Source organism: Engystomops pustulosus, chromosome 3 (genome assembly GCF_040894005.1).
Source record: "Engystomops pustulosus chromosome 3, aEngPut4.maternal, whole genome shotgun sequence".
NCBI classification, from domain to species: domain Eukaryota; kingdom Metazoa; phylum Chordata; class Amphibia; order Anura; family Leptodactylidae; genus Engystomops; species Engystomops pustulosus.
In genome coordinates this window covers 211,434,397-211,462,388 of record NC_092413.1, presented here as the reverse complement: position 1 = coordinate 211,462,388, position 27,992 = coordinate 211,434,397, and the positions used below count along the sequence as shown (strand labels likewise).

The 27,992-nt window shown below is 42.4% G+C and overlaps 1 protein-coding gene across 3 annotated transcripts in view; it reads left to right on the top strand.

The window, feature by feature from the left end:
• The window catches only part of RUNX2 (RUNX family transcription factor 2), an 88,352-nt gene that overhangs the window by 51,943 nt on the left and 8,417 nt on the right, over positions 1-27,992 (top strand). For 2 of the 3 annotated variants that reach the window (XM_072143730.1, XM_072143729.1), the window contains 3 exons: positions 397-501; positions 18,350-18,523; positions 25,576-25,737. In XM_072143730.1, coding sequence (XP_071999831.1) covers positions 397-501; positions 18,350-18,523; positions 25,576-25,737 — 441 coding nt within the window. The remainder of the gene's footprint in view (positions 1-396; positions 502-18,349; positions 18,524-25,575; positions 25,738-27,992) is intronic. The other variant, XM_072143731.1, reaches the window with a different exon arrangement.

Sequence of the window (27,992 nt, the reverse complement as noted above, 5' to 3'; positions counted from 1 at the left end):
AGGTATGTCCTCACACTGCTGTGCTCTTAGCTCTGTGCAGGCGTGTCGGGTATTGTCCCTTGAGATCTGTGTAGCCATACCTTTATATGTGGCATTAGTAGTAGAGGTACTGCAGCTAATCCAAGTGCACGGGGGTGTTTCCTCACACTGCTGTGCAGTTAGCTCTCTGTAGACAGTGTTAGGTATTGTCCCTGGAGAGATGTGTGATCATACCTTTGGGTGTGTTTTGTTAGTAGCAGTAACACTGTAAAAAAGTAGATATATATTTTCAGATTGTAGCTTCTCCAAGTGCGCTGGGAGCGTGTCCTCACACTGCTGTTCTCTGAGCTCCTAGCTTACCAGCAGTACAGTTGTATAATATATCCTCACCAGAACTTTACTCTCTCTCCATTGCAGGAAAAAGCTTCACATTGACCATCACAGTCTTTACCAATCCACCTCAAGTTGCCACCTACCACCGAGCCATAAAAGTGACGGTGGACGGGCCCAGGGAACCGAGACGTAAGTCCAATATTAAAATCCTGTCATCTGAATGCACGCTTTGCCGATATTCTATTATATATAGTTCAATGTTGGGATCTCTGCTTGCTGTCAGTGAATGGAATGCTCATACAGCTAAGGGCTTCAATTCATTCACTGACAGCAAAAACAAAGAGGTTTTCAGATCCACAGTGAAATCTGCTTGTCCATTATGTGGATTTGTCACAATTTTCACCCTGCTACATAGAAAGGGGAGAAACCTGCAGAATGACTTGATATCCTGGTAACCTGTCGGGTTCGACATGCCTCCCAAATTAATAATAAATCAATAATAATACGACGTAGAAGAATCTGATTGGAGAGGAAACATACATTTTGGGTGATAAATTGATGAAGCATTGCAGAGATAACCATCTATTTATGTATATGCAAATCAGCCTGCAAGTGCCCCGGAGGCGGGACTGCTGGAAAGATTTGCCTTCCGAGCAGCTTTGATTGAGCCTGAATATGTCAATCACCTTCAATCAAAATGTGATGGTTCCAGAGAAGAGCTAGAGCACTTCTGACTATTTATGGGCAAAGCAACCCCGCCCCCTTTGCACTTGCATACTGATTAGCATATCCATAAAAAATACTGATTATTTCTGCATTGCTTCAGTGTTTTGTGACCACAAATGTCTCTTTCTGCCCCTCTTATAGACCCCTACATGACACTTAGAGGCATTACAGACTCTGGTATTGGATATTCCATAAAATCTCAGATGGGGGGGGGGGTTTGTCCTCTTTGTGTCTAATTGGTTCCCAATTGAGATAGTTCACAGATTATAGGGTGTCGCGACCTAATGGACCTACCATTAGTCAGCTGCAATCTTTGAGGGATCTGTTAGTAATTGTTCAGTTTACCTGCAGCGCCACCGCAGGTCAAACAATGCATTACACTTTTGCTCATCAAACGCAATGATCTGTCCATGTAATGGGTGGACACGTTGGGTCCTCCAGAGTGAGAGACACTTTTTGTGGGCACTGTAATCTGGATAATAAGGGGAGGGTCCTGAACACATTCATAGTGATAATCTGATAGCGGAAATAATTGTTTCGTCCGCAGAATTAGGAGCGATTAGTGCGGTAAATGAACCTGGCGTCTGGTGATGTGAAATATTCCAGTGAATGCTCTGACACAACGCAGCCTCCGTGTATACAGCAGATAACAGATTACGGAGTGTCAGAGTGACTCTTTAAGGTCGAATGCCCAGATTCAGGGAGAAATATTTATATTCTGCAGATAAGACGGGAGAATGTTTGGATACAGAGTGATTTATGGCAGACAGATAGTAGGACGAAGAGGGAACCGTTCTCGGCGTTTGCCAATGGCGAATAGCGGAGACGTAGATGGAAGCTTCGTTAATGCTCAGAACTACGAATGACAGGACGCCCTAAGTAATCGGACCCCAGATTTTAACATTAGTGCTTTGATATGGTAAACATTAAAGGGGTTTCCTGAGCCCAAATTGTGGATCCCATATCCATAGATTAGCTTCTCAATATTTAATTAGTTGGTTAATAAAACAAGAGGCAACTACAACCCTATCCAGATAAATGGAAGCTGATCCGCAGTAACCTGGTCTGACCACTATACAGAAGATGGCGCTGTCTGCTTTTTCCTGATACATTTAATCAACTGCGAAGAATAGCTTAGCCGTGGGGGCCCTGGCTTCTGGATCCCCACAATCTGATATTTAAGGACCTATTGATGGTGATTGCGGATGGTTTTTTTCAGTTGGTGCCCCCCCCACCACCCGACATTGTTTCTGTTTTGTTTTGATCTCTTTAACTATAGCAAGATGATTTTAGACACTTCCTTTTTATGTATTACTTCTCATTTAGAATCGGCACAAAGTAAATGCCGCTCCATATGAACTCTAGTGATGATAACCACTGGTACAGAAGGAGGCAGGACCGATGTAGGAAACACTGGATAAACAAACCATTGGAATCTGTCACCAGCAACCCCCCCCACAAACCACACACAATACCTTTTAGACAACTTTATACATGTTCTACTGATGCTTTTAAGACTTTTATTGATCCCCCCCCCCTGCTACTAAAGATCCAGTCATGGAGGCGGGGGAGCTCCAGCATACAGTCAAGCTAACCCGCCATCTCACTAACTTATGCTGACACCGCTAACCCTGCCCCCCTCAGGAATGAAGGATTGAGAGAGACGTTGGCTGTGTATGACTCACTGAAGAGAATTCCTGAGGGATGGGTAAATGAGGGAGATGAGAGACATTGGCTGTGTGTGAACCGCTGAAGAGAATTCCTGAGGGAGGCAGAAAGAGAGGACTTGGCTGTGTCATGCTGCACGGCTACAAAATTTTCCCCTCCCTCAAGAATTAGAGAGTTGAGAGAGATGTTGGCTGTGTGTGACTCCCCGAAGAGAAATCAGCTCCCTCATCCCCCCCCCCTCAGGAATTCTCTGTAGCGGGTCACACACATAACCAACGTTTCTCTCAACTTCCTTATTTCTGAGGAGGGATGGGTTAGCAGTGTCAGTGTCAGTTAGGAGGCGAGGGAGCTCCTGCATACAGTCATATTATTACTGGAGTAACAGAGGGGAACAATAAAAGTCTTTTTTTAGAAGAATGGTGACTCTAATATTATAGATAGTTCTATCAGTGTACCATGTAAAAATACATCTAGAAAGTATTGTATGGGATCTGTGGGGCGATGTTGACAGGTTCCCTTTAAGTATTTGTCACTAGTTTAGTGAGTATAGGGACTAATGATGAAGAACATGAGTGCAGAATCAGACTACACAGATTGTTTGTAGTCTGTTACCATGGAGGCACATGCTTGTGCTTAGCATCATAGTAATGTGTCCTTATGACTTTGCTGCGTGGTAGTGAACAGAAACAGCCTAAAAAGCAGAGTGTTTGTTACAATGTCTTTTCTTAGCTAAACACTTTCCTGGGATTCTTGCTGATTGATCCTGTCTTCAACCGATACATTGTAACAAACTCATATAGGACTGATTGATATGTATATACACTCTGAATGAGGTTTCCATTGACTAAAATGGTGAGGAAGAGAAAACACACAGTATATTGGAAGGATCAGATGTTTTCTCTGCACAGTGTTTAAGATTGATTAACAAAAGCATGGGAAAGCCCTTCAAGACGTCTCCGTCCACCTACAGAACTGAATGACTCCAGTGTGCGCTCAACTATTTTTATCTTGATGTAAAGAGAAGCAAAAAAAAAAATCCAACTCCCTTGACATCTACATCTCAGATGAGAAAAAGGAGAGACCGGATTTCAGGAGGAGAGGGGAGAGGCTGGGGGGCGACTGTGGGATGTTTCACACACAACACGACCAAAAGTGCCAGAAGTCATAAATACAGATGTAAGAACATCGCTTCCTGCGTAGCGTAGACCTTCAGCCCATGTGGCACTTTACCGACTGTAGTGGGGGATCCCTTTAATATGGACTGTTCATCGTGAAGTAGATTCCTATACAGGCAGTCCCCGGGTTACATAAGAGATAGGGTCCATAGGTTTGTTCTTAAGTTGAAACTGTATATTTTATAATTGTAGATCCAGACAAAAAATTTTTTTGGCCCCAGTGACAATCGGAGTTTCAAAATTTTTTGCTGTAAATGGACCAAGAATTATCAATAAAGCTTCATTACAGACACCTTACAGCTGATTATTGTAGTCTGGGACTATAGTAACATCCAGAGACTTCACCAGAGATCACAGTGGGCAGAGAGGTCTGTCTATAACTAGGGGTCGTCTGTAAGTCAGGTGTCCTTAAGTAGGGGGCTGCCTGTATTTGCAGAGGTTGTCAAGAATTAGAAAAAAAAAGGTTTACTTTTTTTTTTTACTAAAATGGAGGGACAGATTTAGTAAATATATAATAATAATTTGTTATTTATTTAGCGCACTCAGATTACACAGCACTGGCCAAATCATTCCCTGTCCCCATTGGGGCTCACAATCGAATCAACCTACCAGTATGTTTTGGAGTGTGGGAGGAAACCGGAGGACCCCCATGCAAATAAGGAGAGAACATACAAACTCTTTGCAGATTTTGACCTGGATGGGTCTGGAACCCAGGACCCCAGCGCTGTAAGGCTGTAGTGCTAACCACTGAGCCACTGTGCTGCCCAGGTATATCAAAAACTTATCTCTCAGCAGGGTCCTAGGACTCCAATGGCAGCTCTCAGTCTCTGGTGCTTAGATTAAAAGGCATCGGGCCCACAAGGCCAGGGATCTGCTCAGCCATCACAAGTACAACAGAGGTAACATCAGTCCAAATAGACCAGTAGCACCTGAGACTGAAAGCTGCTCGAGTGTCTGGGTTCCTACAGAGAAGTGAGTGTGGTTTTTTAATCTCCATTTCTTAACAAAAACTGTCCTTTCAGGGTTTCTTTCAGATTCCTGCACTTCAGGGGTGGGGCATAATACAGGGATGATCTCATTGATTTGCTATGCCCCACCCCTGAAGACCTCACCAATGACTCAGATTGGATTAGAGTTGCCAGCTTTGGTGACAAGGTTCTTTAAAGATTATGGGTGACGTATATGTATTAACTGCAATCCTATGCTACCCTAAGTGATTGGCCTGTGAACATACTTACCTGGAAAAAATGTGAGAGTTCCTACAGTCCTGGAAGAGTGGTCACGTCCCCTGAGCCTGTGCTAGGTGTTATAAATGGGGCATGTAGGTGGGCTCCACACATTGTACAGAATACCCTATATACAGTATATTGTCCTGGGGGCAGCGGTGGCACATGCATGGCACCCGCTCTGCGCACAGGCCCTCTCCTCTCGCAGGCTGCTGTTCTCTCTGTCAGGAGCTAGGCTGCCGGCCAAGCAGGAAATGACACATCAAGAGGCATTTTTATTGAGCAACTCTCGGAGGAAACTGATGCAAGGATACACAGGCTGTTTACTCATTCCAAGGCTACAGGCAGCGCGGGAGAGCTGTTCATATGGTGTGACCCCAGTCCTGTCCATGCCCCCACCCGGCATTACTATATGATACATAATCTACAGGGTATTCAAAGCATTCACATGATCCCTAATGTCAGCGTGTCCCTGTCCTGTATCCCCAAGTGTCAGCGTGTCCCTGTCCTGTACCCCTAAGTGTCAGCGTGTCCCTGTCCTGTCCCCCAAGTGTCAGCGTGTCCTTGTCCTGTACCCCCAAGTGTCAGCGTGTCCCTGTCCTGTACCCCAAGTGTCAGCGTGTCCTTGTCCTGTCCCCCAAGTGTCAGCGTGTCCCTGTCCTGTCCCCCCAAGTGTCATCGTGTCCCTGTCCTGTACCCCAAGTGTCAGCGTGTCCCTGTCCTGTCCCCAAGTGTCAGCATGTCCATGTCCTGTCCCCCAAGTGTCAGCGTGTCCTTGTCCTGTACCCCCAAGTGTCAGCGTGTCCCTGTCCTGTACCCCCAAGTGTCAGCGTGTCCCTGTCCTGTCCCCCCAAGTGTCAGCGTGTCCCTGTCCTGTCCCCCCAAGTGTCATCGTGTCCCTGTCCTGTACCCCAAGTGTCAGCGTGTCCCTGTCCTGTCCCCAAGTGTCAGCATGTCCATGTCCTGTCCCCCAAGTGTCAGCGTGTCCTTGTCCTGTACCCCCAAGTGTCAGCGTGTCCCTGTCCTGTCCCCCAAGTGTCAGCGTGTCCCTGTCCTGTACCCCAAGTGTCAGCGTGTCCCTGTCCTGTCCCCCAAGTGCCTGCGTGTTCCTGCCCTGTCCCCCAAGTGTCAGCTTGTCCCTGTCCTGTCCCCCAAGTGTCAGTGTGTACCTGTCCTGTCCCCCAAGTGTCAGCGTGTCCCTGTCCTGTCCCCCAAGTGTCAGTGTGTACCTGTCCTGTCCCCCAAGTGTCAGCGTGTCCCTGTCCTGTCCCCTCTAGTGTCAGCATGTCCCTGTCCTGTCCCCCAAGTGTCAGAGTCCTGTACCCCAAGTGTCAGCGTGTCCCTGTCCTGTCCCCTCTAGTGTCAGCATGTCCCTGTCCTGTCCCCTTTAGTGTCAGCATGTCCCTGTCCTGTCCCCCAAGTGTCAGAGTCCTGTACCCCAAGTGTCAGCGTGTCCCTGTCCTGTACCCCAAGTGTCAGCGTGTCCCTGTCCTGTCCCCTCTAGTGTCAGCATGTCCCTGTCCTGTCCCCTTTAGTGTCAGCATGTCCCTGTCTTGTCCCCCAAGTGTCAGAGTCCTGTACCCCAAGTGTCAGCGTGTCAGGACTGGACTGAGGCCGTATCTGTGTGCTGCAGGCTCGGAGGTGACACATTGTCCTATTACTGATATTTATTGTTATCTATAATATATACTGGTTTCCGTTGTCCTCACTTTTAACTCCTGTGCAGCCTTATAAAAATAACTGGGGAGGGGGTGTGCTGTGCAGGAAGTGAGGAGGACAGGATACAGCTGCTGTGGAATGAATATTACTGTTGCATGATGTGAGTAATAACAGCGTGGAAGAAGGCAATGCTGGGGGTAGTTGTACATGATGTCACTACTATCATAGAGGAGGCCAACAATGCTGGGGGTAGTTGTACATGATGTCAGTAATATCAGAGAGGAGGCCGGCAATGCTGGGGGTAGTTGTACATGATGTCAATACTGTCAGAGAGGAGGTCAGCAATGCTGGGGGTAGTTGTACATGATGTCAGTAATACCAGAGAGGAGGCAAGCAATGCTGGGAGTTGTTGTACATGATGCCAGTAATACCAGAGAGGAGGGTGGCAATGCTGGGAGCAGTTGTATTAGTAATATCAGAGAGGAGGGTGGCAATGCTGGGGGTATTTGTACATGATGTCAGTAATATCAGAGAGGTGGCTGCCAATGCTGGGGGTTGTTGTACATGATGTCAGTAATATCAGAGAGGAGGCCAGCAATGCTGGGGGTTGTTGTACATGATGTCAGTAATATCAGAGAGGAGGCCAGCAATGCTGGGGGTTGTTGTACGTGATCTCGGTCTGTAATCTTAGTGTCTCTACATCCTTCAGATATGTGACTTGTAGTCATTTATGAACTACCATGCTTTTCTATGAATAAAGAAGCTTCATGGTGTCCTACATACAAGGGGGGCATTTATCTATTTCCACCTCCCTGAGCTTTTTTTGTGCATCTAATGAGTCTTTTTTGCACCTCATTTGTCTTTGTAGTTCCAGCTCTCTGTCAAAGGCAGGTGTTTGGAGACTTTCAAGGTGCAAATTTTAAAAAAGGTGCAAATTATTTTACAACTATGGTCCAGGTTTTTTTTGCGCAATTATTTTTACCCTTTTTGGTGCAAATCAATGTTAAATCCGGCGCAAACCTATGGTAGCAGGAAAAATACAAAGACAAATTAGATGCAAACTCGGATACACATCTTTCTATAGGGGGGGGGGATAATACACCGGCATGTAATATCCATCTATCATCTCATATCTATCTAGGTTGGTAAAATGAGGGGTGGACTCACATATGTTGGAAATTATGGGGCACATTCACTTACCCGTCCGGAGGAGTTCAACCGAAGTGCATTGTCCGACGACAATGCCCTATGCCGCGATTCACTAAGATTCATGTAAGTGCATTGGATGCGACACAATTTGAATATTAAATCCTGTGCTCAGTCCTAATCAGTCGGATCGTCCGACGGCCTGCCCCCCCCATTTCTGTCGAATGAAAGCCAGTGCCGCTGCGCCACAATCCGATCGTGTGCGACACAATCCCCTTCTAAATCCCTGTCCCGGTAGCGCAAATCCCGAAAAACCATGAACAGTCCGACGGAAATGCGATCTGCGGACTCCTTAGTAAATGAGCCCCAATATGTAAGCTAGTTGTTATATTTCTAGGGGTAATACCCCTTTAAAACCTTAGGGGGGGAACTAAGTATATTTCTGGAACAGTATATGTCTTTATAGGACATGTGGATATATGGGACAGCCCCCTCCTGAATTTCTGAGGTTGGTCCTTCTGGTGATTTCAGGCCAAAACCCAGAATGAACCTCGCAGCTTATGTTTCGCTAGGCCGGTGCCGGAGTCCAAAATAATTTGCGTTATAAACCCTGTCCAAGCTTTTCTCTACCCTGACATTTCCCCTTTAATAACAGGGTATAAATATAACTTCTCGGAAAAAAAAAAAAGCAGGCTGTCGGCTCAAATGTTCCGACAATCCATAACAAATCATCCAGATTGTGACCCTCAGCCCTGCCTTCTGTATCAGGCCGAGCTCCATGGCAGGAAATAATCCACCAGGACGTCCTGCTTTATGGACCTCTACAACGCGCACTGTCTGCACTGGAAATTATTTTGCAAATGATTTTTGGCAGATAAGTCGTGTTGAGTTTGGCAAACGCAGACTCCAGGGGACGAAGCAAATGAATAACCGGGGAAGATGTGTGAGACCAGAGGTGGGCTGGAAACTCCTCACGTCACCAAGTAGCATTCTAGAATGGATATCTCCTTTCAGGGAAAATGACTATTTTGATAATATGGTATAAAGCAAATGTCAAAAATCGTAATTGTTCTGAAGGCAGCGGGGAAATCACTACCACATAAATCTCCTCCACATTGTGCAAGATGCAAGTCCTGATTGTAATTTACTGTGGTCTTGGCTCGCCCTGCCTCCCGCTAGATACAGGAGTGAGTCTGTGGTTAGATCGTGAACGGTACTTGACCATTAACACCCACTGGATACTGGGAAGCTGCAACCGCTCAGCTCCGACATGTCATATTACAGCCTGCTCCATGGATCTGCAAAGGAGTAGTTAGCTTTTTTTTTATTATCAATATAAAAATTTGGAATCTGAAAATATTTTCTCCCTCTTTTCCTGCCTCATATCCTGGTATGAGGTTATAGCAGCTCCAACTCCCCTCTCACAGTATAGAATCTCATAGATGTAGGTGGGAATTTGTAATACGGCGGCAGGTATGATGAATTATTTCCCCCCCTTTACACCACATCCAAGCCAAGTGGGCGTGAAGGGGGGGTGCGACTAGTGGCACTCACTATAACCTGTGAACATTCAAGAGCCAATATAACTAGGTTATAGTGCAATCGTACGCCAACGCAAGTTGCCCACCATCTGGCACAACGGAGTAGGCTGCTTGTGTTGGAGTACAATTGCACTATAATCTGGGTATGTTGGGTCCTGAACGTTCACAGGTTATAGTGAAGGCCCACTTGGCCTGGATGTGGTGTAAAGGGGGGAAATCATTTTAATTACTAGCGGTTCGCAAGTACTGTAATTGCAATTATTTAAGAGATTGTATGCCAAAAAACTCGTCCTGACAAATCTCCCACTAAGAGAGACACTGCAGCTGCATCCCCCTCCTCCCTTTCTTATCTTTACTAAATGAAAACCTTTTTGGTTAAGCCCAGACGTTTGCAGGACAAGGCTTAATATATTTCAGGTACGTCAATTTTGGGGGCAAATTGCTCCATAGTTTCAACACTATGAAAATCAATAAATATTCTTCAGTCCTTCTGGGGAAAACAAAAACCTTACTGCAATTTTTGATGTTGTCTTTGAGATCAAGAAGTGGATTTGAAAGTATTGAAAATAGGATTCCTGATGGATTCTGCATCAAAAGTGGATTCTGTAGTGGTGATTTTCTCAAAAATGATATGAAACCCAATGAATGCTTATGGATATTGACGTTGGTGCTGGAACAAAGGGAACCTGTCATGAGGATTTAGGCAAATGTACATCATCACAAGATACCTATAGCAGATGCCTGTCTCTGCTCATTGTGGATCGTCTGTTGTCCTCTATATCTGGGATAAAATGTGTCCCTCCATAGTGTGACTCTCCTGCATGGTGGCTTACGAAGACTCTGTGGTGGTGCCCAATGGTTTTAATGTTGGGATACGACCTGGTCATTGTATGGTCAGCATTGTATTTCTAGAACTCGTTTATAATTTACGACGTATAACACTTACCTCAATGTGACCGTCAGGAGGTAAACAGTTAACCGAATCTCTGTAGACATGGAAAATCAGACGTGTTGTGGAGCACAGCTTGTCAATTACACCACGTCGCACAGTTTCTTAGTACTCAAAACCTCAAAACCACCGTAGAGAATTCACCCAGAATCCATCACTGATGTTAAAGTCTCATTGGGCCGAGAAAAAAAAAAAATGAGGCAACCAGGAGAGGGCAGATAATTAAGGAAGTTATGGTATCGGAGAATAAGAGAGAGGGACATTTCGACCTTTTTGACAGTCTGTTTTTGGTTGGCCGGTGTTTGATTGATTAACCCAAGAAGCTGAGTCATCAGATATGTGGGGTTAATAATCTTTCTTTCTGGAATTTAGAATAACCCAAATAATTTCTCCCTGAGTATGAAGCTGGTTTGGGTTTTAACGCAGAACCCAAAATGTCATACAGTGTAATATGTGTATATATAGAGGGGTAAATAATTGAGAGAGATAGATCACATATAGAAATAGATAGATACATAGATAACAGATAGATATGAGTAACTCAGTTTCCTGATAATCCTCCTTTTCAACAGGTAGATTAGTAATCTATATTACAATCCTTCTCTTGTAGCGGAATTTAGCTCCCGATTCACTGTTTTCAAAGTGAGTCTGTGGTCATACATTGTAGCCAATCCGTGAAGGCAGAACTGTAGAAGGGATGACTCAGTGGGCGTGTCTCAGTGGGCGTGCCACAGTGGACGTGTCTCGGTGGACGTGTCTCAGTGGGCGTACCACAGTGGACGTGTCTCGGTGGGTGTGTCTCAGACTCCAGAATACTCCCTGCATGCACTGTAGCTACACTATAGTCATAGATCTTCCTGAAATTGGAAACAAGCTATAAGATGACCTGGATGGCTGGTTAGAAGGTCTTGAAACAAATCCAAACCATTCATGCTCTGCAAAGACACACAATAACGTAGAATATTTACATAGTCACACTCTAAGTCATTAAATTCCTGAGTGCATGTCATGGACGTAGACAATTGGTCCCATCTTGTAAAGTGTGTGGAGCTTGTAAGAGTTGTTATTGAAGCCTTTCTATGTTCCTCTAATGGGAGGTCCAGGTCCTTTTTGCCTTGGGCTTCTAGGAAGGGGGTCCCGGCTATAACATTTTATTATCCCTTAGAAACTCCTTGTCTTCCACCAGTCTCGGGAGCAGCCTGTAAAAGCTGCTGAGACATCGCCCCGGCCTAACCTAAAGCGCGTTCCTTGTGTGATTATGTGAGTGTTCCAGGCGATGGCATATTTAATGTGACAGGTGCTAATCTCGCAGAGCATTCATCTTCATCCCGAGCCGCACATTAATTACACATGTACAGGAATATTATTTTGTGTTTCCCTGAGGTGCTGGAGAAATACATATGGACCACACAGGTTAAGCTCCGTTGAAAGCAATCAGGTCACATTGTCTGCACAATTATTTTGGTTGGATCGAAATTCTGCAGTTAAATTACTTTTGTGAAATCTCATTTGTGTGGTAAGGACGTGGAAACGGGCCTTTGCTGGGTTTTAAAAACAATTGCTAGCATTAGGGAACCCAGCCAGCTTACACATGTTCCTCAGGCTGCTGTTAGCAGAATTGGAGGTGACCATTCATCGTTCTGGTGGACTGCTGACATTAGCATATGTTTTGGCTGGATCAGGGGAACTGCTGGGGTTGGTACGGTTGTTATTATAAAGTATGGTAAAGGAGTCTGTCCTTTTTTTAGCTACTGTGGAGTTATATGCTATAGCCCAAAGACTGCCAAGGCATGCTGGGATTAGTAACTTCCTCATAGATGTTCCTTTATGGGTATACATGGTTCTATTAGAAGAGGGATGTCAACTACATTGAGAGCCACATCGGCCTAATGGGCCTGGAAAAATTGTACAAATATAATGGGGGTCATTTACTTACCTGGTCCTGTCGCGATCCAGCGGCGCAATCTCCGACGAGGATTCGGGTCTTCCAGCAATTCACTAAGTTCGTGCTTCCAATGTCCACCAGGTGTCGATGCCGCGCCGAGGTCCACTGGAGTTCACCATCCTATTTCGGGTGCATGTAAATGTGTGACACTTTTTTTTTTAAATAACGCAATTTTTCCAAATCCGACAGGTTTTCCGACACCCACGCCCCCCTTTTTCGTCACATGCAAGCCGGCGCCGATGCAACACAATCCGATCGCGTGCGCCAAAAAATCCGGGGCAATTCTGCGCAAAATGGTAACATTTGCAAAACCCGGCGGAAAAATTAGTAAATGTGCCCCAATGTTCTCCGCTCAACCCGTCTTAAATTCTACTCTTCCCCAATGCCTGACACCCAACCAACCTGCTCCCAACATTGAAGGAACATTTGGGGGATGGTGGGCAGCTTAGCTGAAGCGTAAAGACAGCAAATCAGACTATTGTTGGGCCTAAAGCAGAAGCTCCAATGAAGATCCAGCCATGGCTGTTGTGGCATTGCATCTAGAGGCTGAATCATAATTTTACATACTGATCACCCCTTGGTCCACAAAAATGAGAAGGCCTTGGTTTTGCGTTTGACAATATTATCAAAGTCGACTCCATGAACAAATAGAGAGAAATTGACAGTCATTGGACGGAAATTCCGAAGTGATGGTCAAGAATGGTGATTTTGACCTAGTCCCAGTTTCCCTCTGTATCTGCAAATTTTTGGTTGTGTGTCCAGTAGGGCATTAGGTTGTCGCTCTCATGACTAGAGGATTCTTACACTACAGCCATCGTCTAAGTGCTTATACTTTATATTAACCAGGAATCATTTTGATTTCCTGCAAAGAATATATCTCAAAAGTGGGAAGTGATAAGGATCGGATGTTGATGAGGCACCCGATGAGTAATTTTTTATTTTTGTTCTTCTGGAGAATTAAATTTGAAATCGTAATTTAGATTTTGAATTAATTTAGAGAACTATTCACTCCTTTTATTTTGAGATTGTGGTGGTGGGAGATTACCCTACTACCTCTCTTTCCCTTGAGTTATCTTTTCAATGATTCCATGTACTTTGGTACTTGCCTTCTTTGCAATCCACCGATATCTCAGAAAAACACCAACATTGAAAAAATGGATAGTTTTGGTCATTACTTGTGTAGTAGTATTCAAATTTGTTATGGCATTGAGATGCTAAGGAGATATGGTAAAATTTATGGGTCCCACACGGTGTCAGTATCTCGCTATAGCATATAACATGTGGTGGAGTATGCCACTCATGGGGGCTGTGTTATTTGTTTGGCCTGTGAGTCTTTAGTGTTTTTACTGCTTGTGCCGGGACCCTGCTTGATCTTTATTTTGCACATTTCCTGTTTCTAAACCACAGGAGACCTTACTGTCTCTTTATGACATTTCGAGCCCCTCCTTGTTGTACCAGTGTGTGAGAAGGACCTATCACTCACACACAGATGTTTATTGCCAAACAGTTTTATCTGACTTCCACCTCAAATATTGTGAGAAACACAGATGTAGCCGTCCAGCACCGCTCACAAAGCCAGGAGCAACCGCAGCGTCTTATCTCTTACTGCAAACAGAACCGGTAATAAATATGGCTGATTTCTATTGACAGTGAGTGACAGCCTACTTTGTTTTTGTTTTTTGGGACAGTTGCCTCGTATGCAGATGGCAAACTTCTAACACTTTATGTGCAAGGTCCATGGAGCTAAAGAAGGGTACAGTTTTAACTCTTTAGATACTTCCATAGACTATGAGTGGCCATGGCCCATTGGGATACACTACCGAAGACTATGAGTGGTCTTGGCCCATTGGGATACACTGCCAAAGACTATGAGTGATCTTGGCCCATTGGGATACACTACCTCATACTTTGAGTGGTCATGGCCCATTGGGATACACTGCCAAAGACTACGAGTGGTCTTGGCCCATTGGGATACACTACCTCATACTTTGAGTGGTCATGGCCCATTGGGATACACTGCCACAGACTGAGTGGTTATGCTACATTGGGATACACTGCCACAGACTATGGGGCACATTTACTTACCCGGTCCAGTCGCGATCCAGCGGCGCGTTCTCTGCACAGGATTCGGGTCCGGCTGGGATTTAAGAAGGTAGTTCCTCCGCCGTCCACCAGGTGGCGCTGCTGCGCCGAAAATAATCTTAACGCCCCGGAATGCACCATCCCATAGCAGGTGAAGGTGAGCGCTTCCCAAGCGACACATTTCGGTTTTTAAATGCGGCGGTTTTTCCGAATACGTCGGGTTTTCGTTCGGCCACGCCCCCCCATTTCTGTCGCGCGCATGCCGGCCCCGATGCGCCACAATCCGATCGCGTGCGCCAAAAACCCGGGGCAATTCATGTACAAGCGGCGCAAATCGGAAATATTCGGGTAACACGTCGTGAAAACGCGAATCGGGCCGTTAGTAAATGACCCCCTATGAGTGGTATTAGCCCCTTGGGTTACACTTCCACAAACTATGAGGAGTCTTGGTCCCTTGAGAAACACTACAACATATATATTGCCTTTTATCCCATTGGGATGCACTGCTATAGACTATGAATGGTCTTGGCCCCTAGGAAATACAGACTATGAGTCGCCGTGGCCCATTGGAATACACTGCCATAGACTTTCAGTGGTCTTGGTTTGGGGAAACACTGCCACAGAGTGTGTATGGTCAAAGCCCATTGGGATACACTGCCACAGACTATGAGTGGTCATGGCCCCTTGGGATACACTGCCACAGACTATGAGTGGTCATGGCCCCTAGGGATACACTGCCACAGACTCAGTGGTCATGGCCCCTTGGGAAACACTCCAACATACTAAGAGGGTTTTTGAACCCTGGGATATATTGCCTTATATATATGGTTGCTACATAGCATGTACGTAGCAAGCAGTCTATATCAACTAACTTTTCCTAGAATGTCCCACCATGATCATCAGAGGGAAGGGGTTATAGCACAGTATTAATGCCGGTGCGCCTGATGCACCATCTTATCCCAGAGGTTGGATCCTACTAGATCACTCATTGATGACCATATCCAAGAGCATGACAGTAATCTGCATTACTGTTTTTAATATCAATGTAGAGTAAGAATCTCTGAGATGCCAAAAAAGGGTCAAACAGATTCTTCACTATCTTCTGTTCAAGTTGCTTATTTTTGAAGCTAAGGTTTAAGAAAATCCCAGGGCCTACTTGTACTGGAGAACCCATGGTGATCTGTATTGACATGTTGTCAATACTATTTTTTTTTAATAACCATCAAAACTAGTATCACAAGGAGTATTCTAAAAAAATGTGGATGGGTTCATCCTATCTTATTGGTATATCAGTTATTCAAAGTGCATAAGTCTCAGTTGTGCAAGGATTTTATATTCTTATGGATATGCTCTTCAGGTATCATAAGGCAAGTGCTTTTATTCATGAAGAACTGCTCACTTTTCTCATTTTTGGGCACAGGGTGACTCTGTCATCCAAGGGCCCCAAATCCTGGGTAGCTGGCACTCACTTTAATGATATACACTGCTGTCCTTACGTATCAGCCAGCCGCTCGTCATCCCCAAATGTTACTTCCATACACATATACATTGTTTGCCCTTGGTTCAGATCTGATCCTGTACCCAGTAGTAGACCCTGCCTCTAAGCACCCAATAAAAAAAATACCCAACCAGTTAGTCCAGTTACCTGGTGCACTATTAAGTTAAAAATAGCACAATGGAACAACATGTGACCTCCATATTTGTTTTGGAAAGCTAAATGGGAGACTTGAAGATGCCATTGTCCTGTCTGCTTCCTAGAGGACTTAGCTGGTTGTGTGGGTTGGGAACATGGCGTAATATTCTTTCCTTGGCCGATCCGACTTTGAAATCTTTTTAACAACAATAACACCTTGGTGCCTGTTTGGCTTTCCCTTGGCACACAAACACTCCAACTTTTATATTAGTTTGAAAGAGGAGCAAAGAAGTTTAGCAAGTCCTTGTAGCCTCAGGGCATAATGTGAAGATATTCTGTTCTCCTTGGCCCGGTCACCTTGAGGTTCTTGTAATATGTAATGTAATATGTTATGATAAACTACAAGGCACAGGAATGATTGCTCCCATTCCCACCAAAGCCCTAGAATAATTGCTCGCAACATTTGTTTTCGGCACCCCTGCACTTCTCCAGCAGAGTGCACCACTTGTTTTTTGATGCACCTTTAACATGAGACGTGCAACACATTTCTGTTGGACTTTGCATGTTAAATCTGGCACACGGTCCGACTGAGCACCGGAATGTCCCCTTTAGTGCGGAAAGTTGTGTTGCATGAAGAATAGTGCAGCCGCAACACAAAAGCAACGCGTGCAACACAAAATACCTGTGCAAGCAGGTTCCAACAGCCTATGCTGTGCTGATTTTAAAAATGTCATTGTCAACATTCTGAATGCTGTCACTACTTTATAAAACTTTATTTCACATTACCTGGCTCCCTGCCAGCAGCTTGTGGTGAATCCCGGGGGGGGGGGGGGGGGGGCGAGTGGATTCGGCTGCAGCAACCTGTGTGCTTGTGTTTCAGTCTCCTCATGCATTCTTCCTCTGCTCAACACATCCCCCTCTTTGTGGGGGATTGAAACATTGTATTGAGGAAACTGAGACACAAACTTATGCAGTTAACTCCCCCCCCCTTTTCCCAAGGAACTCACTACACACTGCTTGCCAGGAGCCATGTAATGTGAAATATTGTTTTATAAGGTAGTATATTCAGAATGCTGACAAAAGCATTTTTAAATTCAGCATAGCATAGGCTATTGGAACCTGTCACCAACTAAAAATGACTTTCCTGGTGGCTTTGCTTTAAATTCCGCATGGTTAAGTGTTCATTATCTTGTTGGAAAGATTTTTTATTGTGTGTGTTTAAAGTCTGTCTGCTTGGTGGTCATAGACTTAAGTAACCCACACTTACATCAGTCTTCGACAGGGTGGTCCATAGTACACAAAAAATGTATTTATTTATTTTTAAATGTTTTATTTTTTTTATTACTGATATCTACATGTTTAGAACATGGCAGCATATTTTAACGGTCTGAGCCTATCCTAATGTTAAAAAAAATAAATGAAATTTTTTTTTTAATTTTTATTCCATCCAATATTTTTTATACACGAGCCATATTTTTTAAAAAAAATTTTTCAAACATATCACATTGACATCAAGTGTAATTTAATTTTTGAAAAAGTTAGGTCTCATTATGTTTTCCGCTTAACTGTGCCCAACCAAGTGCAGTGCATAGTTTCACTCATTTTTTTTTTTAATTCAATTTATTTTTAATGTTTATTTAAAGTTTGTATTTAATTGTTTTCTTTGCTTCATTTTTGAATAATTTTATTTTTAATTTGTCAATTTTTATATTCTTATTTTTTTTATAATTATAGGTTTAGAGTTGTATATTGTAATATCGTCTATTTTTTTATTATTCACACATTTTTATATTATGTTATTTTTAATATTTATAGTTCGTTTTATTTATAATATCATTTTTTATAGATTTTTTTTTCTTGTTTTAACTCTAACAGAATCCTTTTAATACTTTAAAGCCCTTTATCTTTTATTGTATGTTTTCCTGAATTGCTTGCCGGTAACCATGGCTCTTAGCAGCAACATCTTACAAAAACATAACGGTCCTGTCCTTGAAGAAAGCAGAACACTTTTTTCCCTAATACGGACCTATCGGCCTAAGCCTTTCCTAATTTCTACTTTTTGGACATTTTATTATTTCGAATTAAAAAGAAAATGTAATTTTGAGTTAACTTTTCTTGGTTGAATTATGGGGGTATGAAAAAAAAATCTCCTAAGGCTATTGCGCCCTGAATTTTTTTTTTCACATTTTTTTTTTTTTTGCCCGGTGTTGTATATTCTGTGTGGAAGGTTTTTTTTTTTGCTGGCAACAGTGATAATAACTCTAATTCTATGATTTGCTGTTTCTAGGGCACAGACAGAAGCTTGATGACTCTAAGCCTAGTTTGTTCTCTGACCGCCTCAGTGATTTAGGGCGCATTCCTCATCCCAGTATGAGAGTGGGTGTCCCAACTCAGAGTCCACGGCCCTCCCTGACCTCTGCATCGAGTCCTTTTAATCCACAAGGACAGAGTCAGATTGCAGGTAAGGGGCAGATATATACTTTTCGATCATTTTATAGACGTTATCATTGAGAATATAGAGAGATTTCTCAATGTTTCCATATCCTTGATTTTCATGGTAGTGGGGACTATATGGTAGACAGTCTTTGGCATCTTCTTACCACACTAAAAAAATTAAAGAGTAGGATATTTAAATAATTTTTATTTTAAAGGATTTTAATATCTTAAGGTCATGAAAAATAGGTTGTTGGTACATGTTAGGCGGCACATACACCTAGGGACAGTTGAGGTGTCTCCACTGGTGGGCAGATACCTGGCAAGATCCGAACTGCTTTATATAAATTGTTTCACTCCCACCCCTTTCCCTTAGATGGGCAGGACTTAACAAAAGAGGCAGAGCTTATGAATCAGTCTTTGTTCCTGCTCCAGCCAGTTCCTGCTCCAGCCAGTTGGCTTAGAAGTCAGTAGACAGACAGTTAGGGACATGAAGTATTTTATAGCCGTGTATCGGTGTAGACGGCCTTCCTCTTTTTTTTTTTAGTGGTGGTTAATGAGGTGCTCAGTGGGAAAGGGATTTGGGGTTATTTTATGTATTTTTGTGTTTGCAGCCGGTTGATTAGGTACAGGCAGTCCCTGGATCACATACAAGATAGGGTCTGTAGGTTTTTTCTTAAGTTGAATTTGTATGTAAGTCAGAACTGTATATTTTTTTCATTATAACCCCAGATAGAACTTTTTTTGGTCTCTGTGACAATTGGATTTTAAAAATGTTGGGTTGTCATAAGAACCAGGATTAACAATAAATCTTAATTACAGACTGTTATAGCTGATTATTGTAGCCTAGGACTAAAGTAAAGGAAATTACCAATATCCAGAGGTCCGTTTGTAACTAGTGGTCGTCTGTAAGTAGATTGTTCTTAAGTAGGGGACCGCCTGTATTTAGAGTTAATACTGAGGGCGGCATTGACTTTTTGTAACATATAATACAGGCAGTCCCCGGGTTACATAACTGATACGTTCTTTAGGTTTGTACTTAAGTTGAATTTGTATGTAAGTCGGAACTGTATATTTTATCATTGTAGCTCCAGACAAATTTTTTTTTGGTCTCTGTGACAATTGGATTTTAAAAATGTTGGATTGTCATTAGAACCAGGATTATTAATAAAGCTTAATTACAGACACCTGTGATAACTGTTACAGCTGATTATTGTAGTCTAAGGATAAAGTTCAGTAAATTACCAACATCTAGGGGTCTGTTTGTAACTAGGGGTTGTCTGTAAGTCGGGTGTTCTTAAGTAGGGGCCTGTATGAAAAAGCTCAGAAAAGTCTCATCCACCACATGGACATGGAGACCACAGTCCTTTAAGGTTACGAGACGGGAGTTCACTACAAGCATAGGGGATATTTTATATTAGTCTTTGAATTTTTGGCACAGATTCCATATTTTCCCACAACCGATATATACACCGGCCACGTGGTATGATGAAGCTTTATACATTACACTTCTTTGCTCTGTAGTTTGATAAATTGACCGGCCTGTTTGGCACAAGGTACCGGTTTAATTAGCGTGACCCATTTTTGTGCTGTCCTAGAACTTTGCGCGCTACCACGAGAACATATGGGCACGGCTGGCAGCTGATGAGTTAATTTTTTTTTGTTTCCCTTGTTGAAATTGTCAGCAGCAAAGATAAAAAGAACCTCAGATCGTTAGCATATGCAGCGCACAGGCACGGGGGACGCAGCTTCAAAGTCACAACTTAACTTATTTGGAACGAGATAACTTGCAGAGTTGACGTTTGAAGCTCCGTGAAACGCAGCCGAGCTGCACACACAGGAAGGAGATGTGTGCAGGCACTTGTGCAAGCGATCACTGCATGGTGTGTACAGGAAGCTGAGCTATACATGCGGCGCTGTGCTCAGTATCACAGGACTGCCGGCCTCCTCACTGACACTGTGCTCTCTATGTATTTGTGTTTGCACCTGTATCTATGTCTGTGCAGTTTAGCACCTGGTCGTATAAAAGTATATAAAACGCACACATACGAAATACTAAAAGAATAATACTATAATGCTCTTATAACTTTAAGATTCATTCTTTCTGCTTTGGTGTAAATTTTATATTATACATTATTAGCGTTTTTGAATAATCCCCCAAATTTTTTTTTTTTATCTGCCTTTTCGTCTATCCATCTATCTATCTATCTATCTATCTATCTATCTATCTATCTATCCCCTATCTATCTCATATCTATCTATCTATCTTATATCTATCTATCTATCTATCTCATATCTATCTATCTATCTCATATCTATCTATCTATCTATCTATCTATCTATCTATCTATCTATCGCATATCTATCTATCTATCTATCTATCTATCTATCTATCTATCTATCTGTCTATCTCATATCTATCTATGTATGTATCTATCTATGTATGTATGTATGTATCTATCTATCTATCTATCTAATATATATCTCATATATATCTATCTCATATCTATCTATCTATCTAATATATATCTCATATCTATCTATCTCATATCTATCTATCTATCTAATATATATCTCATATATATCTATCTATATATCTCATATCTATCTATTTATCTATCTCATATCTATCTATCTATCTATCTATCTATCTCATATCTATCTATCTCATATCTATCTATCTATCTCCTATCTATCTATCTCATATCTATCTATCTCATATCTATCTATCTATCTATCTATCTATCTATCTCTCATATATATCTATCTATCTCATATCTATCTATCTATTGAGTTGAAACTTAACATTCCAAAAAAAACAACAAAACAGCAATTATGCAGCGAAAAGGCGCAAAAACACCAACATAAGCAAAAGATAAATGACCCCCTTTGTCTATCTCTAGCTATTTATCTAGCATCTATCTATCATATCTTGTAACGTTACACGGTCTCTTTTCTATGGTTGTCAAATTACACTGAATATTTTACCATCTAGAACCACATTGCGCTATCGGAAAATGTTATTTTAAAAATAGATATTTAGTACAATCCGCTGTGGTTACCCTGTCTCACCACATTCGGAGAGAAACAGATTTTATAAGATATAAGTGATAAGAAACATTCTTCATACTGATAATTGTCCAGTCTATAGGGTCTAAAAATAATCCACAAAATATTATCAGCTCAATTTTTGAGCCCCTCCCTTGAGACCCTGCATGAGGTATAATTCAACAAATCAGCTTTGATTGGAGTGTCCCTTTAAAGCGATGTTATTTTAAGCTGGTGACAGGTTACAATTTTCTATACTATGCTGATTTAAAAAAAAATTTTTGTCAGCATTCTGAAGACTGACACTACTTTATAAAAGTTTATTTCACATTATATCACCAGCTTGTGATGGATTTTGGCAGGTGCGGCAGCCTGTGTTTCTGCGTCTCAGTCTCCTTGATGCGTTCTTCCTCTCTTTCACGCTATTTCCCTCCCCTGCCTGAGGAATGCACATGTCAGGAACAGGGGAGGAGACTGAGACACAGACTGCTGCAGCTGCACTCTCCTTCCCGAGACTCACCGCACGCTGCTAACAGGGAGCCAAGTAAAGTGAAATAAAGTAGTAGCAGTACTTAGCTTTCTGACAAATGCATTTCTAAAATCAGCATAGCATAGTCTATAGCAGTGGTGGTGAACATATGGCACAGGTGCCAGAGGTGGCACTCGGAGCCCTCTCTTTGGGCACCCAGGCCATCGCCCAGCACAAAGGTCAACATTCAGGACTCCAGACCTGAATCAAGGAGGTGTGGACAGAGCTTGATTATCATTGTAGCCTCTTCTCCGGAACCATAATTCAACCCGTTAAGAGGACTTTAGAGGGAAACTACAATAACAATCCAAATTTCTCATTCTTTCTCTCGTATTGGTGTAATCAGGGCGCCAATACGTTTGAAACCTTTGAATTACTTTAAATTGGCATTTAGCTCTTTGTGAAAATATCTGTCTTTTGCTTGTAGTTTTGGCACTCAGTGCCTAAAAGGTTCGCCATCACTGGTCTATAGGAACCTCTCGCCAGCTAAAAATGATATTCCTGGTGACTAGTTAGCTTTTTAGTAGCCTTAGAGGAATTGTCTTACTTTACCCACGTTGGAAAACGTATTCGTATACGTATTCCTTCCCCAAAACGTCTATAAAGGTGTCCTGCATAGGCAATCTCCACAAGGGGTTAAGTTTCTTTCCTGATCCAAATAAGGGAGACAGACAGGGCCTCTGGACCCTCTTAGAAACTAGAGCCTGTGGCCAATTCTGAGCACGGGCACCATCTGCACAGGGCTTGTATGTTCTCCATTGTTTGTGTGGTCTTCCTCCAACTTCTATTGTTTCCTAGCACAATTCAAAACAAAGACGTATTGGTTATCTCCAGTATAAGGATAAGATAAAGTTTAATAGTATGGAATGGGGCGAATGTGTACGATAAAGTTTTCAGTTCTTATGAGTAACTCCGGCTCTACACGAGTATATTCAGTCCTTGACGTGTTCGTCAGCCATATTTCCCAGACTCCCAGAATCCATAATCACTGGTGCAATGATTTTGGGATTTTACTGTAATATATAACTTAATACCAGCTATTAGGAAATAAATTTATAGACAAAACTATAGGAATCTGAGACGTTTTGATAAAATTTTCAATATTAATATGTGACTTGAGTTATTGTGAATCCCAGTCCATAACGGTTGTGTTACTCAACACAAATTTCCTACGGTCTGCTATTTCAAGCCGAGGAGGGTGAGGCCGCGCTCTACACTTGCCAATGTTCGCGTCTATGCAGTTTCCATAAGTCACATTGTTTGTTTTATTTTATTTCTATTTCTTTCAATTTTTTTAACTAGAGGAAATCCAAACGACACAGTCGACTGCCCGGCCAATTTATGTAAGAGCTCCTAAAACCCATCCAGCTCTTTATAGGACAGACTAATGAGGTCTGGTTAAGTCATTGATCTAATAGCAGTTTCCCAAACGGCTACTGGACGCACATAAAATCCAGGGAGGTCGGAGGATGGACCAGGAATTACGTTCCAACCTGTTTCCTATTTCTTGGACACTTGTTAATAGGATTAAGGGTAGTCTTCCTCTTGGAACAAATTCTTGTTGACTGTGAATGTGTCTGCTTAATGTTGAAATTGGATAATAGGACTCGCTGGCAGAGCCTACAAGGCCGGCGTACCAATACTAGCTCCGAGTTCTATCAGCTTTTTCATGTGGTTTATCTGAAAACCAGACGGTATCAAGTCAATTGCCAAATCCTTTTCGGATGTGAAATATTATGTCGCCAACTCCCCTGAGAAAGATTAGCGTTCATGAGACTTGGATGGCTAAAGAGCAAAATAAGCCAAGAGCCGGTTCACCTGCGTCACCAATAAGTGATTTATCTTGCGTAATACGGATACTGGTAAAACTTGAGGTTACCATGACCATCGCATGACCTCTGTTCATACAACTATTGCACAACTTTTCCAAAATTTAACATGACTTTGAAATGAAGACTGCCATGCACCCAAGGTCAAATAAGCCTTGCTGGACCACACATGTGTGTGTGTTATGGAGACATCCAAGACACTGACTCACTTAGACTTCTCCTTGGAGGACCAACTACATCTATGGTTTTGTTTCTGATAGAGAATAGTATAACTCATTATTATCACTGTGGGGGCGCAACAGGACATTTAAACAGGTTACAGACGATTTATAGGTGGACTTCCATTCTTACTGTTATTGTCTTTATCAATTGAATATGATGTTGTTTGAACTATATTTTCCTACAGATCCTTCTCAAAAATACACAATATATGCTAACAAGCCATGGTAGAATACAGTGTGTACGGAAATGTACTTAGACCCCTATAAATTTTTAATTCTTTGTTTTATTGCAGCCAATAGGTAGGATCAAAAAGTTTTGGGTTTTTGCTCATTAATGTACAATCTGCAACCCATCTTGACAGAAAAAAAGAAATATAGATACCTTTTTCAAATTTACTTAATGGTCACATGGTGATAAGTATTCAGACCCTTTACTGTGAGACTCTATATGGTTCTACTCCTTCATTGGAGTCCAGCTATGCTTAATTAAACTGATTGAACTAGGTAAGGTATTAGGTTAGGTAAGGCACACACCTGTCTTTAAAAGACCTCACAGCTCACAGTGCATGTCAGAGCACGTGAGAATCATGAGGTCTAAGGAACTGCCCAAGGAGATCAGAGACAGAATTGTAGCCCGGCACAGATATGGTCAAGGTTACAAAAAAATTTCTGCAACACTCAAGGGTTCTAAGAGCACAGTGGCTTAGATGGAAGAAGTTTGAGGCGACCACAACTCTCACCACCTGCCAAATACAATCCCAGCAGTGAAACATGGTGGTGGAAGCATCATGTTAAGGGGGTAGGGACAAGACGACTGGTTGCAATTGAAGGAAAGATGAATGCAGCCAAGTACAGAGATATCCTGGATGAAAATCTCTTCCAGAGTGCTCTGGACCTAAGACTGGCACAAAGGTTTACCTTCCAACAAGACAATGACCCTAAGCACACAGCTAAAATAACAAAGCAGAGGCTTCAACTCTGTGACAATTCCTGACCGGCCCAGCCAGAGCCCGAACCTAAACCCAAATGAGCATCTCTGGAGAGACTTAAAAATTACGTCCACCAACGTTCACATCCAACCTGAGGGAAATGGAGAGGATTTCCCAGGAAGGGGCAGAGAATCCCCAGATCCAGGGGTGAGAAACTTGTTGCATCTTTCCCAAGAAGACTCCCGGCTGCACCAGCTCCAAAGCTTATGCTCATTTCTGAGCAAAGGGTCTCAATACTTATGACCATGTGATATTTCAGTTTTTCTTGATTAATTAAATAAGCAAAAATATCTACATTTCTGTTTTATCGATTGGCTGCAAAGTGAAAAATTTCAAGTGGTCTGAATACTTTCCGTACCCACTTTAGGTAGAATCCCATTATGTGTTTTATGAGTATGTTATTTTTTTTTTTTAAGATAATTTGAGTAATTAAAGAATTTCTCTCTTTTATTTTGTCATTTTAGACCCCAGACAAACGCAGTCATCCCCTCCGTGGTCTTATGACCAGTCCTATCCATCGTATCTGAGCCAGATGACTTCTCCATCCATTCATTCCACGACCCCCTTATCCTCAAGCCGAGGTACAGGGCTTCCAGCTATCACGGATGTGCCTAGACGCCTCTCAGGTATATAGATATTTTATTTTTATATTTATTTAGCTCCATTTGTTCTTCTATAACTCATCGATATCTAGTCTACTGGAGTCTCGTTAAGGAATTTCATTTCATAAATTGATTTTCCTCTACCCTAATGGGAAACACAGACATAAGTGAGGGTCTCATCAACAGGGCATACTTTGGTTGCTTCGGAGAGATGTGGATCACAATGCCTGCTGTTGTTTTCATACACTTGCTATGTAAATATCGGACACTGGTTGCACATTGAAAAACCACATTGTTCAGTTCTTAATTCACAGCGATACTTGCTTTATTACAACGCTGTGTGGGTGTTCGAAAATACTATTGCATTTGTCACACCTAAAATCTGCCCACGTTGACTTGTTTCTTGACAACAGGTGAAATATCTACTGAGATCTTTGTTTTTTTGATTGTGATGATATGGGATCCTAGGATTACACTCCTGATCAATGACTATGAAAAAAGTTATTAATTATTTTTTTTTATAAAATCCCAATAGTGTTTTTTAGAATAAAATCTCTAAACTGGAAACGAGTGGAGCAAAAATTGAAAAATAAAACTAAACGGCGAACGTGTGTAACAAAAATGTAAAAATATGAAAAACACTCCTTGAGAAATTGAAGTGGGCGTTTTTTAAGGCAGAGATACCCCACCAAGATCTGAAATTGATATCCGCCCAAAAAAATTTGGTTATATACTTCTTAGTGTGACTCAATGCCATTTCCTACGTTGCAGCTGTAAGTTGTGACAGGTAAGTCACCAGTGATTACTAGGACGGTATCCAAATGGGAAGACATCCTAAAGAAGTATCGCTAACAAATGTTTGGAGATAGATGCTGAATATGTTATGATTTTTTTTTTTTGTTATTACCTAGAAATCAGTGAGAACAACCCCCAATGTAATATAAGAATTATGTTTGATTTCTGTTGACTAGACGTTACCGCTCCATACAGCTCATGGCTTGTATGTAAAAAATTTGATGATAAAAAAAATATCGGCCCATTGTTCTCCTTCCCCTTCCAGAGTGAATATAGTGCATGCCTTATCTTGCCTCCATCGCGCCTGCTTACATTGGAGAATGAGGTCACCTTCAGAACTTTTATGACCAGATATGTTCAGCCAAAACCATAACTTTGTCTGCAAGGGCCTCTTGATATCAATGCCCCATGTTGCAAACCAAGCCGTAAGCTGCCACTCATCCAAAATTATAATAAAGATGATAATCAATTTTCAGGCCAACATGTCAGATCGTCGTGTGGTCTCTGGTGACCCAAACCGCTTCACGTGCTGCTTTATGCCGATGATACAGATTAACTTCTCTTGCCTCGTCTGCTAGAGGAGTCTACACCGTGACAGCCTTAATTTTCTCCCTTGATCCACAGTAACAAATGTTGCCTCTCAGCGCCCCCCGCAGACGATAAATCACGCGGACCTGACACTCCAACATTTAAGTCTTGTCTTATCAAAAACTCAGATTAAGCACGCAGCTCCCCCCATAGCTTATTTTCTTGGAGATTAACTTTTCAGTATTCGATCAGAATAATAAATGACGTTCAAGAAGGCTGATTCAGCCACATGTTGTAAGAGCCGGCGCCTTTGTAGTCCCGTATGGCGCAGGACTGGGAGTGACAAGTGTTTGGTGATTATCCAGTTGACCATCAGTCGCCGCTTTTTGATACCTTGCTACCTTCCCTCATAACCAGGATTTTTTTTTTGCTTTTTATGAGGCAGAGACAGCGAGGGGAGTCTTGTCGTCTGTCCTTGTTTTCAGGGTCTTATCTCAGGCTCCTAACCACATCTGAAGCTTCTTGCTCATTATGAATTTCATGGCAGCGGATTTACTGAAAGTGTTTCCATATGTTGCTTCCTAATATATCTCGTCCTTTTTTTTTTTTTGTCCCTCTTTTTTTTCTCCGAGCGGAATAGGAACGCACGCACGCTGGCTGGAAATGACTGCAGGATGTGACAGAGCAGTCACATGGCTACATTGGCACTGTGTGTGGGCTCTCCGAGCAGCCAGCTGCCCGAGGACTAGCTTTTGTAGTATCACGGATCTAGTTTCAAAGTCAAAAAAATCCTCCGCCCCCTCCTCTTTACTTTTTTTACTTTAAGTTTTCATAGTTGGTAATCAATCTGTCAGGGAGCCCTGTTGATTTCCGCTTAATGAGCGTTGTCTTGTGTGGAGAAGAGTTTGTCAATGAAGCAAAAAGTTGAATAAAAACATTCATTTTATGAGCAGGAT